The sequence below is a fragment of the Trichomycterus rosablanca genome, chromosome 23 (genome assembly GCF_030014385.1).
Source record: "Trichomycterus rosablanca isolate fTriRos1 chromosome 23, fTriRos1.hap1, whole genome shotgun sequence".
NCBI lineage: Eukaryota > Metazoa > Chordata > Actinopteri > Siluriformes > Trichomycteridae > Trichomycterus > Trichomycterus rosablanca.
In genome coordinates this window covers 11,095,264-11,113,819 of record NC_086010.1, presented here as the reverse complement: position 1 = coordinate 11,113,819, position 18,556 = coordinate 11,095,264, and the positions used below count along the sequence as shown (strand labels likewise).

Genomic DNA, 18,556 nt, shown 5'->3' with positions numbered 1-18,556 from the left:
CAAACTGTGCTGCACTGTGTATTCTGACACCTTTCTATCAGAACCAGCATTAACTTCTTCAGCAATTTGAGCTACAGTAGCTCGTCTGTTGGATCGGACCACACGGACCAGCCTTCGCTCCCCACGTGCATCAATGAGCCTTGGCCGCTCATGACCCTGTCGCCGGTTTACCACTGTTCCTTCCTTGGACCACTTCTGATAGATATTGACCACTGCAGACCGGGAACACCCCACAAGAGCTGCAGTTTTGGAGATGCTCTGACCCAGTCGTCACAATTTGACCCTTGTCAAACTCGATAAAATGTTCACTTGCTGCCTAATATATCCCACCCACTAACAGGTGCCGTGATGGAGAGATAATCAGTGTTATTCACTTTACCTGTCAGTGGTTATAATGTTATTCCTGGTCGTTACAGTTGTTTCAATGCCATTATACTAAATGTAGCCAAGTGTACAACAAACAATGATGACATTATAAGCAATAAGTTAATGAATCACCGAAAAGGTTCCTCGCACAGTCTAAAGATTAAGGTTAAGATAAAAAAGATTAAGATTATTAAGGTTAATGGAGTTACTAAGATTGCCTTTGGTGTGTGTGTGCCCTGTGATAAAATGGCAACCTCTCTGGGGTATTTTCTGCCTTTTGCCCAGTGAATCATACCCACCACGACCCAGATAAAGCAGTGGTAAAACAGAAAATGAATAAATGAAATCACCAAAAAGTTCATTCCAGTATTATAAGATGACTTTTATTCTATCCTGTAGTTACATGTCGGTTGTACTTGTCTGTCTGCAGTGCGGGAGTGGGCAGAACAGGAACCCTGATTGCCCTTGATATTTTACTGCAGCAGATGAACAAAGAAGGATCAGTCAGCGTCTATGACTGTGTGCATCGCATGAGGCTCAGGCGACCTCTCATGGTGCAGACGGAGGTAAAGTCCAGTGGGACACCGTACTGTTGGGGTAGAACTGTTGTAAATTGCTTTTTTAAATTCAAGAGTTCAAGAGGCTTTATTGTCATTTCAGCTATAAGTACATATTGAAACGAAACAACGTTCCTCCATGACCAGGGTGCAACAACCTTTCCATTACGTGTCTAGTACCTTAACCACTAGGCTACAACTGCCCCTGTAAATGTGTGTACATTGTAACACATAGCCGTTTTGTACTTGGTTATCAAGAAAAGACAAAACAGCCGCACAGGTGGCGCAGCGGTAAAAACACACGCTGCAACCGGAGCTGGATCTCGAATACATCGTATCGAATCCAGCTCTGCCTTACCGGTCGAGGCTGGGCGGCTATATGAACAACGATGGGCGGGACTAAGGCCGGATGTGGGTCTCTCTCTGTCAGAATGGTGCAATTACGACCTCTGCTGGCTACACAGAGATGAGGAAGGAGTTCTCTTAGGGGGTGTCTCTCCACACGCAACGCTAGGTGGCACAACACTCATCAAAGTGTGAGTGATAAGATGCATGCGGCTGCTGCTCACGTTTCGGAGGGGATGTGGGTTAGCTTCGATCTCGAAATATATAGCAAACCTCGATATATATGGAATGAAAACCAATATATATGTGTATATATATATACAGGGGTTGGACAATGAAACTGAAACACCTGGTTTTAGACCACAATAATTTATTAGTATGGTGTAGGGCCTCCTTTTGCGGCCAATACAGCGTCAATTCGTCTTGGAAATGACATATACAAGTCCTGCACAGTGGTCAGAGGGATTTTAAGCCATTCTTCTTGCAGGATAGTGGCCAGGTCACTACGTGATGCTGGTGGAGGAAAACGTTTCCTGACTCGCTTCTCCAAAACACCCCAAAGTGGCTCAATAATATTTAGATCTGGTGACTGTGCAGGCCATGGGAGATGTTCAACTTCACTTTCATGTTCATCAAACCAATCTTTCACCAGTCTTGCTGTGTGTATTGGTGCATTGTCATCCTGATACACGGCACCGCCATTGGATGCACATGGTCCTCCAGAATGGTTCGGTAGTCCTCGGCAGTGACGCGCCCATCTAGCACATGTATTGGGCCAAGGGAATGCCATGATATGGCAGCCCAAACCATCACTGATCCACCCCCATGCTTCACTCTGGGCATGCAACAGTCTGGGTGGTACGCTTCTTTGGGGCTTCTCCACACCGTAACTCTCCCGGATGTGGGGAAAACAGTAAAGGTGGACTCATCAGAGAACAATACATGTTTCACATTGTCCACAGCCCAAGATTTGCGCTCCTTGCACCATTGAAACCGACGTTTGGCATTGGCACGAGTGACCAAAGGTTTGGCTATAGCAGCCCGGCCGTGTATATCGACCCTGTGGAGCTCCCGACGGACAGTTCTGGTGGAAACAGGAGAGTCGAGGTGCACATTTAATTCTGCCGTGATTTGGGCAGCCGTGGTTTTATGTTTTTTGGATACAATCCGGGTTAGCACCCGAACATCCCTTTCAGACAGCTTCCTCTTGCGTCCACGGTTAATCCTGTTGGATGTGGTTTGTCCTTCTTGGTGGTATGCTGACATTACCCTGGATACCGTGGCTCTTGATACATCACAAAGACTTGCTGTCTTGGTCACAGATGCGCCAGCAAGACGTGCACCAACAATTTGTCCTCTTTTGAACTCTGGTATGTCACCCATAATGTTGTGTGCATTGCAATATTTTGAGCAAAACTGTGCTCTTACCCTGCTAATTGAACCTTCACACTCTGCTCTTACTGGTGCAATGTGCAATTAATGAAGATTGGCCACCAGACTGGTCCAATTTAGCCATGAAACCTACCACACTAAAATGACAGGTGTTTCAGTTTCATTGTCCAACCCCTGTATATATGTGTGTGTATACATATACACACATCGATCAGCCATAACATTAAAACCACCTCCTTGTTTCTACCCTCACTGTCCATTTTATCAGCTCCACTTACCATATAGAATACTTTGTAGTTATACAATTACTGACTGTAGTCCATCTGTTTCTTTGCATGCTTTGCCAGCCCCCTTTCATGCTGTTCTTCAATGGTCAGGACTCAGGACCACTACAGAGTAGGTATTATTTAGGTGGTGGACCATTCTCTGCACTGCAGTGACACTGACATGGTAGTGGTGTGTTAGTGTGTGTTGTGCTGGTATGAGTGGATCAGACACAGCAGCGCTGCTGAAGTTTTTAAACACCTCATTGTCACTGCTGGACTGAGAATAGTCCACCAACCAAAAATATCCAGCCAACAGCGCCCCGTGGGCAGTGTCCTGTGACCACTGATGAAGGTGGTCACAGGACACTGCCCACGGGGCGCTGTTCTAGACTCTAGAAGATGACCAACTCAATCAGCAGCAATAGATGAGCGATTGTCTCTGACTTTACATCTACAAGGTGGACCAACTAGGTAGGCGTTTCTAATAGAGTGGACAGTGAGTGGACACGGTATTTAAAAACTCCATCAGTGCTGCTGTGTCTGATCCACTAATACCAGCACAACACACACTAACATCATCCACCACCTAAATAATACCTGCTCTGTGGTAGTCATGTGGGGGTCCTGACCATTGAAGAACAGGGTGAAAGCAGGCTAAAAAAGTATGTAGACAAACAGATGGACTACAAAGTGCTTCTATATGGTAAGTGGAGCTGATCAAATGGACAGTGTGTGTAGAAACAAGGAGGTGGTTTTAATGTTATGGCTGATCAGAGTGTATATATACTGTATATATATATATATATATATATATATATATATATATATATATATATATATATATATATATATATATATATATATATATATATACTGTATATATATATGTATATGTACTGTATGTTGCTATATATTTCCTGTTTGGCTTGCCATATACAGTGTATCACAAAAGTGAGTACACCCCTCACATTTCTGCAGATATTTAAGTATATCTTTTCATGGGACAACACTGACAAAATGACACTTTGACACAATGAAAAGTAGTCTGTGTGCAGCTTATATAACAGTGTAAATTTATTCTTCCCTCAAAATAACTCAATATACAGCCATTAATGTCTAAACCACCGGCAACAAAAGTGAGTACACCCCTAAGAGACTACACCCCTAAATGTCCAAATTGAGCACTGCTTGTCATTTTCCCTCCAAAATGTCATGTGATTTGTTAGTGTTACTAGGTCTCAGGTGTGCATAGGGAGCAGGTGTGTAGTACAGCTCTCACACTCTCTCATACTGGTCACTGAAAGTTCCAACATGGCACCTCATGGCAAAGAACTCTCTGAGGATCTTAAAAGACGAATTGTTGCACTACATGAAGATGGCCAAGGCTACAAGAAGATTGCCAACACCCTGAAACTGAGCTGCAGCACAGTGGCCAAGATCATCCAGTGTTTTAAAAGAGCAGGGTCCACTCAGAACAGACCTTGCGTTGGTCGTCCAAAGAAGCTGAGTGCACGTGCTCAGCGTCACATCCAACTGCTGTCTTTGAAAGATAGGCGCAGGAGTGCTGTCAGCATTGCTGCAGAGATTGAAAAGGTGGGGGGTCAGCCTGTCAGTGCTCAGACCATACGCCGCACACTACATCAAATTGGTCTGCATGGCTGTCACCCCAGAAGGAAGCCTCTTCTGAAGTCTCTACACAAGAAAGCCCGCAAACAGTTTGCTGAAGACATGTCAACAAAGGACATGGATTACTGGAACCATGTCCTATGGTCTGATGAGACCAAGATTAATTTGTTTGGTTCAGATGGTCTCAAGCATGTGTGGCGGCAATCAGGTGAGGAGTACAAAGATAAGTGTGTCATGCCTACAGTCAAGCATGGTGGTGGGAATGCCATGGTCTGGGGCTGCATGAGTGCAGCAGGTGTTGGGGAGTTACATTTCATTGAGGGACACATGAACTCCAATATGTACTGTGAAATACTGAAGCAGAGCATGATCCCCTCCCTCCGGAAACTGGGTCGCAGGGCAGTGTTCCTGCATGATAATGACCCCAAACACACCTCTAAGACGACCACTGCTTTATTGAAGAGGCTGAGGGTAAAGGTGATGGACTGGTCAAGCATGTCTCCAGACCTAAACCCAATAGAACATCTTTGGGGCATCCTCAAGCGGAAGGTGGAGGAGCGCAAAGTCTCGAATATCCGCCAGCTCCGTGATGTCGTCATGGAGGAGTGGAAAAGCATTCCAGTGGCAACCTGTGAAGCTCTGGTAAACTCCATGCCCAGGAGAGTTAAGGCAGTTCTGGGAAATAATGGTGGCCACACAAAATATTGACACTTTAGGAACTTTCACTAAGGGGTGTACTCACTTTTGTTGCCGGTGGTTTAGACATTAATGGCTGTATATTGAGTTATTTTGAGGGAAGAATAAATTTACACTGTTATATAAGCTGCACACAGACTACTTTTCATTGTGTCAAAGTGTCATTTTGTCAGTGTTGTCCCATGAAAAGATATACTTAAATATCTGCAGAAATGTGAGGGGTGTACTCACTTTTGTGATACACTGTATGGCTGTTACACAGATATGCTAATAAAATGTATTATTAATACACCTTTTTTCTCTTTCAGTCTCAGTATGTGTTCCTGCACCAGTGCATCATGGATTCTCTTCAGCCTAAAGAAGACCCCACCCCAGATCCTATATATGAAAATTCTGCTATTATTTACAGTAACATCATGGCTCTACAACAGTATAAAACAGCCAACCCTCAAGTCTGAACGTTACACTGACTGCTAATCTTACAACACCAGAATGATCCATAATTCCTGATGTCAACATTCATCAATCATCATATCATAATAGTCTTTAATGCAATGTTAAAGAATAAATATTTGCCTGTCATAATTATGATGTCAGCTGACAATGTTGTACCTATTGTAAGATTAAACATTTAATTGATGGATTTATACCATTTATTAACATTATGCTGTTAAATCATTGTAAATACCAGGGTTCTTCAAAAAGTTTCCACACTTTTTAAACTCTATTTATTATAAATGACATCACTTTTCTACATAGTTACCCTCCAATGCATTTTTTCCAGCGTTGTACCAACTTTTTAATGCCATCAGCAAAAAATTAGATTAGATTAGATTCAACTTCAATGTCATTGTGCTGAGTAAACAAGTACGTGTGTGCCTGACTTCCCGTTCTTCTAAAGTCCACTCCAGGTTGTTGTCCTCACACCACGCAGCCAGATGCTGAACCTCCTCCCTGTAGGCCGCTTCATCGTTGTCTCTGATTAGACCTCTCACCGTGGTGTCGTCCACGAACTTTATTATAGGGTTGGAACCATAAACAGGGACACAGTCGTAGGTGTACAGGGAGTATAAGAGGGGACTCAGCACACAGCCTTGTGGCACGCCAGTGTTCAGGGTGATGGAGGATGAGTGGAAGTTGCCTAATTTAACAGACTGGGGTCTATTAGTTAAAAAGTCCAGAATCCAGTTACATGATGATGTGATGTGCTGATGCCAAGCTGACTGAGCTTCGAGATCAGCTTCAATGGAATCACCATGTTAAATGCTGAACTGATCATGTATCATGTAGCCACTGATGCACCGCTGCTTTCACATCATCATCACATGAAAGTCTTCTTCCCCTTAAAGCTTCTTTGAGCGGTCCAAAAAGGTGGAAATCAGATGGCACTAAATGCGGACTATAAGCTCTCTCTACAATTACTGCTCCTCCCGGAAACTTTTTGAAGATCCCTCGTAATTATTCATATACATTTAACATGTAAGTAAATAACATTCCATCTGAAATTAATTTATTTAATCAATGTATATTAAACTGCTTTTGAAATACAGGTGTGCTAATTTATGAGCCCTAAGCAGCCAAAACATTTTTATATAGATTTGCATAATCTTAAGTACTCTATGCCAAAAATAATACCTATTAAATATTACATTACAGTAATAACTACAGTTACGTATAAGGATTTAATAAAGACTTATCTAGAGGAGGCACTTGACTTTATGCTGGTTTTATTAAACCACATTTTTACTGTATTAGCCTGAAAAATAAGATCAATATCAGAAAAGAATGTATTTATCAAAGGCTGCACTGGATCCTGTTGTTTGCTTTTACAAGACCCTGCAAAGTAATTTCTAATGTACACTGATCAGCCATAACATTAAAACCTCCTCCTTGTTTCTACACGCACTCTCCATTTTATCAGCTCCACTTACCATCTAGAAGCACTTTGTAGTTCTACAATTACTGACTTTAGTCCATCAGTTTCTCTACATACCTTTTTAGCCTGTTTTCACCCTGTTCTTCAATGGTCAGGACCCCCACAGGACCAACACAGAGCAGGTATTATTTAGGTGGTGGGTTATTCTCAGCACTGCAGTGACACTGACATGGTGGTGGTGTGTTAGTGTGTGTTGTGCTGGTATGAGTGGATCAGACACAGCAATGCTGCTGGAGTTTTCAAATACCGTGTCCACTCACTGTCCACTCTATTAGACACTCCTACCTAGTTGTTCCACTTTGTAGATGTAAAGTCAGAGACGATCGCTCATCTATTGCTGCTGGTTGAGTTGGTCATCTTCTAGACCTTCATCAGTGGTCACAGGATGGTGTCCACCGGGAGCTGTTGGCTGGAAATATTTTTGGTTGGCGGAATATTCTCAGTCTAGCAGTGACTGTGAGGTGTTTAAAAACTCCAGCAGCGCTGTTGTGTCTGATCCACTCTTACCAGCACAACACACACTAACACACCACCACCATGTCAGTGTCACAGCAGTGCTGAGAATGATTCACCACCTAAATAATACCTGCTCTGTGGGGGTCCTGACCATTGAAGAACAGCATGAAATGGGGCTAACAAAGAATGCAGAGAAACAGATGGACTACAGTCAGTAATTGTAGAACTACAAAGTGCTTCTATATGGTAAGTGGAGCTGATAAAATGAACAATGTGTGTAGAAACAAGGAGGTTGTTTTAATGTTATTGCCTGTTGGTGTATGTCCATACTTCTACAGATCAATCTGAATAGTTGGCAGGAGACACTGTGGGTTGAAAACATTTACAATGACTCAGTCTTTCACAGATACTGCCTTTGTTCCAAATTATCATCTGTTTGAAATCACATCATTATTTAGTTTTTTCTTATTACCTCATTACTAGCCCTAAATTGCCCTGTCCCATTTTTTGGAATGTGTTGCAGGCTTGAAATGCAGGAATGGAGGTATATTAACAAAAAAAATTAAGCTGACCAAACAAAACTTAAAATATCTTGGGTACGTACTGTCTACAATAAAATAAAAGTGAAAGTAAATGTAAAACACTGCATTTTTGTTTAATTTGCGTTTTCCATACTGACCCAACTTTTTCTGATATGGGGGTTTTCCATTACTTGTTGGTTCGGGTTTTGTGTCATACACTATGTGGTTTCACCTTTCATGTACACTGATCAGCCATAACATTAAAACCACCTCGTTTCTACACGCACTCTCCATTTTATCAGCTCCACTTACCATATAGGAGCACTTTGTAGTTCTACAATTACTGACTGTAGTCCATCTATTTCAATTCATATCTTGTTAGCCTGCTTTCACTCTGTTCGTCAATGGTCAGGACCCCACAGGACCACTACAGAGCAGGTATTATTTAGGTGGTGGATCATTCTCAGCACTGCAGTGACAATGACATAGTGGTGGTGTGTTAGTGTGTGTTGTGCTGGTATGAGTGGATCAGACACAGCAATGCTGCTGGAGTTTTCAAATACCGTGTCCACTCACTGTCCTAGTTGGTCCACCATAATAAAAATAAGAAGGTGTGATTTGTTAATTCACTTTAATCTTTATTTAACTGATAAAAGTAGAATGAAAAGATTTCTGTGTATTTTGTAAATATGAACACAATTAGAAATAGATGCCTGCAACACACTCGGTACTGTTTAGTACCCTGTTCCAACACCTTTCCTATAAATTAATTATTTTTAAGTTCCCCACACAGAAAATACTCAAGGTAAAACACAGTGGTAAAATATAAAAATTTAACTGATTCATAACCCTAATGTAAACTGCCGCTGGTTAGGTTGACAGGTGAATGAAACCAGAGCCATAAATTGCATTTAGGGTAAAATATAAACTTTGTATAATGTGGGGATGTACTACAACAATTCTGGCAACCATAGGTAGAAAATAGAAAGCAAGACACGGCTACAACATTACCATTTCTATTAGAAGCTTTATTCACAGCTAAATCATGTCTTAAACAGCACAAGTAACTAATATTTCCTTATAAAGGACATACATAAACCCTGTATTATTGGCTAAATGTTTTTTTCTTTATGCACCGTATTCATTTGATATAAGATTACAGTTACCGTGGTAAACCCCTTATCATGGAGGGAGATTCTGTAGAGCCAATAGAGCAAAAAATACTGCTATTAGTATTTTAACTTCACAAATGGTGATGGATGGTTCAGTAAATGATGTGTAAAGAAACCTGAGCAACACATAAATTGTGGACCACCTTCAAGCATACACTGATCAGCCATAACATTAAAACCATCTCCTTGTTTCTGCACTCCCTGTCCATATAGAAGCACTTTGTAGTTCTACAATTACTGACTGTAGTCCATCTGTGTCTCTGCATGCTTTTTAGCTTGCTTTCCACCTTTTCCCTCAATCGTCAGGACCCCCACAGGACCAGCACAGAGTAGGTATTATTTAGGTGGTGGATCATTCTCAGCACTGCAGTGACACTGACATGGTGGTTGTGTGTTAGTGTTGTGCTGGTATGAGTGGAACAGACACAGCAGCGCTGCTGGAGTTTTTAAAAACTGTGTCCACTCTATTAGACACTCCTACCTAGTTGGTCCACCTTGTAGATGTAAAGTCAGAGACGATCGCTCATCTATTGCTGCTGTTTGAGTTGGTCATCTTCTAGACCTTCATCAGTGGTCACAGGACGCTGCCCATGGGGCGCTGTTGGCTGGATATATTTTTGGTTGGTGGACTATTCTCAGTCTAGCAGTGACAGTGAGGTGTTTAAAAACTGCAGCAGCACAGCTGTGTCTGATCCACTCATAACAGCACAACACACACTAACACACCACCACCATGTCAGTGTCACTGCAGTGCTGAGAATGACCCACCACCCAAATAATACCTGCTCTGTAGTGGACCTGGGAGAGTCCTGACCATTGAAGAACAGCATGAAAGGGGGCTAACAAAGCATGCAGAGAAACAGATGGACTACAGTCAGTAATTGTAGAACTACAAAGTGCTTCTATATGGTAAGTGGAGCCGATAAAATGGACAATGTGTGTAGAAACAAGGAGGTGGTTTTAATGTTATGGCTGATCGGTGTATGTAGTTTGTATATAATATCATAATACGAGTTCTTAAAGAAGTTTCCACACTTTTTTTACTCTATTTATTAAGAATAAGATAATATTTTTGGCTTGGTTTCCCAGCCCTTTCAATTACAATACAATTCTCAACTATCAATTTTAAACCCCTCTTCTTTTTGTTCATCCCTAGAATTACCGAAACACGTCTCTATCATGTCTTCTTTCCTTTCATCCACGCAGTTCTCCTTCACCTGTTGTCTCGCTGCTGGAACTGGGTGCTCAGGCTCCAGAACCAGATCGCCGGGTAACGGCACCGAGAACTTTTTCGAGATGTTGTGGAGGACGCAGCATGCCGTGACGATGCGAGCGACAGGCTTGAGAGCATTAGCCTTCACGGATCCGAGGTTGTTCAGGCACTGGAAGCGAGTTTTCAGACAGCCTAGAACTTGTGGTATGAGGTTTAGAACTTGAGCGTGAGTCGCGTTGAACCGTGTGGCTGCGTCGGTCTTGATCTGAGAAACTTCCACGGAGGTCAGCACGTGCTTAGACTTACGAAGACTTTGACTACCTAAGATAGAGAGAGAGACACACACAGAGAGAGAAAAAAATTGTATACATATTGTGCCACTAGTTTTAAGGTTTTATACATAAGGCAACACAGGGTTTGTGTTTATTGAAAATTAACTGTTTTTAATATATGTCTGTGTGGGTTTCCTGCAGGAGCTCTGGTTTCCTCCCACAGTCCAAAGACATGCAGTCAGACTAATTGGAGATACTAATGTTCCTACTAAGGTATAAGAGTGTGTGTATTTGTGTTTGCCCTGTAATGGACTGGTGACCTGTCCAGCATATTTCCTGCCATTCGCCCAGTGAATCGAACCCACCACGACCCTGAATAGGATGGCTCAGTGGGTAGCACTGTCTCCTTACAGCAAGAAGGTCCTGGGTTTGATCCCCAGGTGGGGTGGTCTGGGTTCTTTCTGTGTGGAGTTTGCATGTTCTCCCAGTGTCTGTGTGGGTTTCCTCCCACAGTCCAAATACATGCAGTCAGGTTAATTGGAAATACTAATGTTCCCCTAGGTATAAGAGAGTGTGTGTGTGTGTGTGTGTGTGTGTGTGTGTGTGTGTGTATTTATGTTTGCCCTGTGATGGACTGGTGACCTGTCCAGCATGTTTTCTGCCTTTTGCCCAGTAAATCGGACCCAATGTGACCCTGAATAGGATAAAGCGGTGGTAAAACAGACACTGAATGAATAAATGAGTGGGTGAAAGAATCCACAACATAGTGTGTAATAAGTCAAGCGGCCTGAATACTTTTTGTGTTCACTTTAGGGTGGCACGTTGGCCTCGCAGCATGAAGGTCCTGGGTTCTATCCCCAGATGGGGCAGTCTGGTCCGTTCTGTGTGGAGTTTGCATGTTCTCCCCATGTCTGTGTGGGTTTCCTTCAGGAGCTCTGGTTTCCTCCCACAGTAAAGATAATTGGAGATACTAAAGCCCCACTAGGTAGGAGTGCATGTGTGTATTTATGTTTGCCCTGTGATGGACTGGTGACCTGTCCAGCATGTTTCCTGCCATTCGCCCAGTGAATCAAACCCACCACGACCCTGAACAGGATAAAGCATTGATAAAACAGACACTGAATGAATAAATGAGTGAGTGAATTAATCCACAACAACGTGTGCAAAAAGTCAAGGGGTCTGAATACTTTTTAAATTCACTTTAGGGCGGCACGGTGGCTCAGTGGGTAGCACTTGCTTCATGGCAAGAAGGTCCTGGGTTCGATCCCCAAGTGCGGCGGTCCGGGTCCTTTCTGTGTGGAGTTTGCATGTTCCCCCCTTTCTGCGTGGGTTTCCTCCAGGTGCTCCGGTTTCCTCCCACAGTCCGAAAACATGCAGTCAGGTTTAATTGGAGATACTGATGTTTCCCTAGGTATAGGAGTGTGTGTATTTGTGTTTGCCCTGTGATGGACTGGCGACCTGTCCAGCGCGTTCCCTGCCATTCGTCCAGTGAATCGAACCCACCACGACCCCGAATTGATGAAACAGACACTGAATGAGTGTGCAAAAAAGTCAAGGGGTCCGAATACTTTTTGAATTCACTTCAGGGCGGCACGGTGGCCCGGTGGGTAGCACCGTCACGTCACGGCAAGAAGGTCCTGGGTTCGAACCCCAGGTGGGGTGGTCCGGCATGTTCTCCCCGTGTCTGCGTGGGTTTCCTCCGGGAGCTCCGGTTTCCTCCCACAGTCCAAAGACATGCAGTCAGGTGTATGACATTAAACTTGTGAACTGATGAATCTTGTGTAACTACTTTTTGTCATTACTGTAAACAAAGTGTAAAACATGCTGTTTAAATCCTAAAACAATAAATCTACTTACTAAGAATCCAAGTCTCTCCATGCTGATATGTATCAAACTTCTGGAAAATGCTAGAACCCTCCCAGACCTGCTGTTCCACAGTTCCTCCAGGATAACACTGCTCAACACTCAGCAGATTTCCATCCACATCACATATAACCTGCACCATGACTGAATAGTAACCCAGGGTATTGAGAAAAAAGTCCTTTTCAGCCTGGGAGGGGGTAACCTTGACATGTAACCAACACAACAACCCCACCACGTTTGGGATACAGGTTATACGTTCGAATCCCTGCGCAACACCCATGCGATCATCAAAGCTGGCAGGGAAGGTGATGAAGTCCGAGCACATGTCTTCTAAAACCCTAGAGACCAAGTTCACAGCATCAGTGGTTTCTGTAGGTTCCATCCCCAACATGTCTGTGATCCTCCTGGGTAACGATCCATGAGCGTAGAAATAAAGAGTCGCTAGTGTTTGGGATTCGATCGAAGTGGAATCGTTGGTTGGTTTGAATACTTCTTTTTTAACACGTGTTTGAATGTAATCAGTGATGAAGTTCAGACATGGTCGAGTGAAGTGAAAACACTGTAGCAGAAAGTAATCATCGAACCTGTTCAGGAAATCTATCCCTGTGTTAGTGTTAATAGTGTCTGGGGGGTTTAGATCGGGCTTGTTTTGGGGGGGTTTAGGAGCTTTAGGGGTTCTAATCCCACTTCTGTATAAATCGTTCTGGACAGCGAGCCATACCGCCCCTGCATAAGCCATGTTTATAAAGCAGGAGTTTCAACACACTACATTAAATCAATTTGGAGTATAATAACTAATTAGTAAGTGGCTACAGCTGCAGCCAATAAACCTCTATTAACAGAACACACGCAATTTCTATTTTTAAAAAATATAAACAAAGCAAACATAATAGTAAACAAAACCAACGCTAGACCTACGGACCCGCCAACAACAATGCTTTATTTATTCTAGATAAAAGAGGTCCTGCCACCACCAACTTTCAAAATAAAAGTCCTGCTGTAAACCAGGGGTGCACGCGCTTCATTTTATGGACTCGGTTTAATCTGAGTGATCCGGTTCACTTGAGTCACTTGACTCACCATCCAGTACATAATTAAGCAATAGAACACTCGAGGTCGTGTGTTATCGCGAAATAACATCAAGGCTGTGATTTGGTCGCAGTAGATCATCACAGCCGTGATGTTATTCGTGATAACACACGACCTCGAGTGTTCTATTGCTTTTGTACAACAGTTTTTACAAAATAAAGAAAGCAAATAAATCAAAGAAGCCCTGAATTTCATAATAAATATGCTTTAATATTGACAATACCTTCCGCCAAAAAGTAGTTCCACGACGAATATAAAGTTTAACACTACAAAGCAGACATCCCAGGTTGCAAAAACTCATTTCAGGGAGGTAAGAAGAACAAGAAGAAGGAGGCAAGAACCTCCGAAGGGAAAAAAAGAAATAAAAAAACCTTGCACACACCAAAGGATATGGATGATAACAGAACTTCTAGGAGCTGCTAACTGGGCTATTAAGCTAACTGTTCGCGTTACAAACACATTAATGTTCCCTACATAGTGCACTAGATTGTGTATCAGATCGCGGATTTATGTTCCCTACATAGTGCACTAGATTGTGTATCAGATCGCGGATTTATGTTCCCTACATAGTGCACTAGATTGTGTATCAGATCGCGGATTTATGTTCCCTACATAGTGCACTAGATTGTGTATCAGATCGCGGATTTATGTTCCCTACATAGTGCACTAGATTGTGTATCAGATCGCGGATTTATGTTCCCTACATAGTGCACTAGATTGTGTATCAGATCGCGGATTTATGTTCCCTACATAGTGCACTAGATTGTGTATCAGATCGTGGATTTATGTTCCCTACATAGTGCACTAGATTGTGTATCAGATCGTGGATTTATGTTCCCTACATAGTGCACTAGATTGTGTATCAGATCGTGGATTTATGTTCCCTACACAGTGCGCTAGATTGTATATCAGATAACGGATTTAAAACGCGATCGGGGAATAAAGTCTGTGTCGCCTGCGTGCGCGTTTGTGTGCATGAAGCTTGTCGTTACTGGCAACGCGTCAGCGGAGTAATACAGTTGTGGTGTGAAAAGGCCGTGCTGTTATCACAAATATCAGCACAGTTAGAACGCTTCTCAACCAATCAGATTGTAAGGTCAGAACTACCTGTTGTATAAAAAATAAATAACCAGCTGTAGCCTAGTGGTTAAGGTACTGGACCAGTGATCAGAGGGTCTCTGGTTCAAGCCCCACCACTACCAGGTTGCTGCTGTTGGGCCCTTGAGCAAGGCCCTTAACCCTCAATTGCTCAGACTGTATACTGTAACTGTACTGTAAGTCACTTTGGATAAAGGCGTCTGCTAAATGCTGAAAATGTAAATTACAATGCACTGGTTTATCCTTCCTATTGGCTAGGTACCTATAGGATAATTCAGTGTCTCCAATTAGCCTGGCTGCATGTCTTTGGACTGTGGGAGGAAACCAGAGCACCCGGAGGAAACCCACACAGACACGGGGAGAACATGCAAACTCCACACAGAAAGGACCCGGACCGCCCCACCTGGATATCGAACCCAGGATCTTCTTGCTGAGGCGACGGTGCTACCTACTTGGCCACCATGCCGCCCATGTGGCACATTATGTTTGGATATTTTTCCTCAGCCAGCATGTTCCAAAATTGTCCAGCAGATGCCCTTGACTTCATATGAATTTCAGATTGTAGGATTCAAATTTCTCTGTCAGCTTCTTCCACGGATGAACGAAACAGCAGTCTCTGCAGTGTTCTTGCCCGAATCAAACCTTTTTTGGTTTCTTTGTGCTTGGTTGCACACTCATCTCCACAAACAATGTAGATTACCAAAGAGAAAATGTAAAAATGGTGCAAACAGGCTACCGATGAATGAAAACGAACTGTCAATGAAAGGAACAATGGCTACATGACATGTCAATCACGTTGATCTGTTTGAATGAGCCAAGATCTACCAGCGTGCAGTGTGCGATAGACTGGTAGATCACGATCGACGTATTGGGCACCCCTGCTCTAAGCGAATGTAGTTACAAAATTTCCTTAATTCAATTTGCCTAATTTCGTGGACCAGAATTTGTTTCCTTATGGGTTTGCTTTGGGTACTCCTGCTTTGGGTGTCCCATTTGCAACATGCAAAAGGTGGAATGGCTACTTTTATTTGCTCATGAGTATAACTGAATGAATAAAGCAACTGTGTGTTGTCCTTGGATCACCCACACATCAAACACTTTAAAACATAAAGCATTGTAAAAAAAAAAAAAAAGTTAATAGTTCTTAGTTTTTGAATTAAATATCTATATATTTACATGGATCCACAAGTTTTTTGTTCTTAAAACACAAAGAGTAGGAAAATGGGCGCCCAGGTGGCGCAGTGGAATATTCTGCTGGCACACCAGTGCGGAGACACTGAGAGTTTGAAAGTTGGTGTTGCCACCAGTCGCCTGGGCGCCATCTAGCAGGCATAATTGGCAGTGCCTGCAGGGAGGGGTAACCGGAATATGTGGGCGGGGTCTTCAAACGCTGTGTAAGGAGCCTGATTGGGTAGAGGTGCCTGTGCAGAGTACATATATATATACAGTGTATCACAAAAGTGAGTACACCCCTCACATTTCTGCAAATATTTTATTATATCTTTTCATGGGACGACACTATAGACATGAAACTTGGATATAACTTAGAGTAGTCAGTGTACAACTTGTATAGCAGTGTAGATTTACTGTCTTCTGAAAATAACTCAACACACAGCCATTAATGTCTAAATGGCTGGCAACATAAGTGAGTACACCCCACAGTGAACATGTCCAAATTGTTCCCAAAGTGTCAATATTTTGTGTGACCACCATTATTATCACTGCCTTAACCCTCCTGGGCATGGAATTCACCAGAGCTGCACAGGTCGCTACTGGAATCCTCTTCCACTCCTCCATGATGACATCACGGAGCTGGTGGATGTTAGACACCTTGAACTCCTCCACCTTCCACTTGAGGATGCGCCACAGGTGCTCAATTGGGTTTAGTCCATCACCTTTACCTTCAGCTTCCTCAGCAAGGCAGTTGTCATCTTGGAGGTTGTGTTTGGGGTCGTTATCCTGTTGGAAAACTGCCATGAGGCCCAGTTTTCGAAGGGAGGGGATCATGCTCTGTTTCAGAATGTCACAGTACATGTTGGAATTCATGTTTCCCTCAATGAACTGCAGCTCCCCAGTGCCAGCAACACTCATGCAGCCCAAGACCATGATGCTACCGCCACCATGCTTGACTGTAGGCAAGATACAGTTGTCTTGGTACTTCTCACCAGGGCGCCGCCACACATGCTGGACACCATCTGAGCCAAACAAGTTTATCTTGGTCTCGTCAGACCACAGGGCATTCCAGTAATCCATGTTCTTGGACTGCTTGTCTTCAGCAAACTGTTTGCTGGCTTTCTTGTGCATCAGCTTCCTTCTGGGATGACGACCATGCAGACCGAGTTGATGCAGTGTGCGGTGTATGGTCTGAGCATTGACAGGCTGACCTCCCACGTCTTCAACCTCTGCAGCAATGCTGGCAGCACTCATGTGTCTATTTTTTAAAGCCAACCTCTGGATATGACGCCAAACACGTGGACTCAACTTCTTCGGTCGACCCTGGCGAAGCCTGTTCCGAGTGGAACCTGTCCTGGAAAACCGCTGTATGACCTTGGCCACCATGCTGTAGCTCAGTTTCAGGGTGTTAGCAATCTTCTTAAAGCCCAGGCCATCTTTGTGGAGAGCAACAATTCTATTTCTCACATCCTCAGAGAGTTCTTTGCAATGAGGTGCCATGTCGAATATCCAGTGGCCAGTATGAGAGAATTGTACCCAAAACACCAAATTTAACAGCCCTGCTCCCCATTTACACCTGGGACCTTGACACATGACACCAGGGAGGGACAACGACACATTTGGGCACAATTTGGACATGTTCACTGTGGGGTGTACTCACTTATGTTGCCAGCTATTTAGACATTAATGGCTGTGTGTTGAGTTATTTTCAGAAGACAGTAAATCTACACTGCTATACAAGTTGTACACTGACTACTCTAAGTTATATCCAAGTTTCATGTCTATAGTGTTGTCCCATGAAAAGATATAATGAAATATTTGCAGAAATGTGAGGGGTGTACTCACTTCTGTGATACACTGTACATATAATTTTTTCAGTGTCTCTCTGCCAAAATATATTTGCATTTCCATTAATATATATATATATATATATATATATATATATATATATATATATATATATATACAGTGTATCACAGAAGTGAGTACACCCCTCACATTTCTGCAGATATTTAAGTATATCTTTTCATGGGACAACACTGACAAAATGACACTTTGACACAATGAAAAGTAGTCTGTGTGCAGCTTATATAACAGTGTAAATTTATTCTTCCCTCAAAATAACTCAATATACAGCCATTAATGTCTAAACCACTGGTAACAAAAGTGAGTACACCCCTTATTGAAAGTTCCTGAAGTGTCAATATTTTGTGTGGCCACCATTATTTCCCAGAACTGCCTTAACTCTCCTGGGCATGGAGTTTACCAGAGCTTCACAGGTTGCCACTGGAATGCTTTTCCACTCCTCCATGACGACATCACGGAGCTGGCGGATATTCGAGACTTTGCGCTCCTCCACCTTCCGCTTGAGGATGCCCCAAAGATGTTCTATTGGGTTTAGGTCTGGAGATATGCTTGGCCAGTCCATCACCTTTACCCTCAGCCTCTTCAATAAAGCAGTGGTCGTCTTAGAGGTGTGTTTGGGGTCATTATCATGCTGGAACACTGCCCTGCG

General features: G+C 43.1%; 2 protein-coding genes across 2 annotated transcripts in view; one reads left to right on the top strand and one right to left on the bottom strand.

Annotated features, from left to right (window-relative positions):
- ptprh (protein tyrosine phosphatase receptor type H) overlaps nucleotides 1–5,883 on the top strand; it is a 56,557-nt gene extending 50,674 nt beyond the window's left edge. The window contains exons 19-20 of the mRNA XM_062985206.1: nucleotides 797–932; nucleotides 5,557–5,883. Of these exons, the coding sequence (XP_062841276.1) occupies nucleotides 797–932; nucleotides 5,557–5,706 (286 nt within the window). The 3' untranslated portion in view covers nucleotides 5,707–5,883. The remainder of the gene's footprint in view (nucleotides 1–796; nucleotides 933–5,556) is intronic.
- A 3,294-nt stretch (nucleotides 5,884–9,177) lies between these two features.
- si:dkey-197c15.6 (putative nuclease HARBI1) lies at nucleotides 9,178–13,610 on the bottom strand. The gene is made up of 2 exons (XM_062985985.1): nucleotides 12,676–13,610; nucleotides 9,178–10,867 (listed from the first exon to the last, which is right to left on the bottom strand). Exons 1-2 carry the CDS (start codon nucleotides 13,418–13,420, stop codon nucleotides 10,446–10,448), a joined length of 1,167 nt encoding a protein of 388 aa, XP_062842055.1. The 5' UTR covers nucleotides 13,421–13,610; the 3' UTR covers nucleotides 9,178–10,445.
- Between the last annotated feature and the right edge of the window lie 4,946 nt (nucleotides 13,611–18,556).

Excerpts from the sequence above, each read along its gene's own strand:
- si:dkey-197c15.6 (XM_062985985.1), bottom strand. The coding sequence starts at position 13,420 with ATGGCTTATGCAGGGGCGGTATGGCTCGCTGTCCAGAACGATTTATAC. Across the intron at positions 10,868-12,675 it reads TGGAGAGACTTGGATTCTTA|GTAGTCAAAGTCTTCGTAAG; the intron begins GTAAGTAGATTT and ends TCTCTATCTTAG.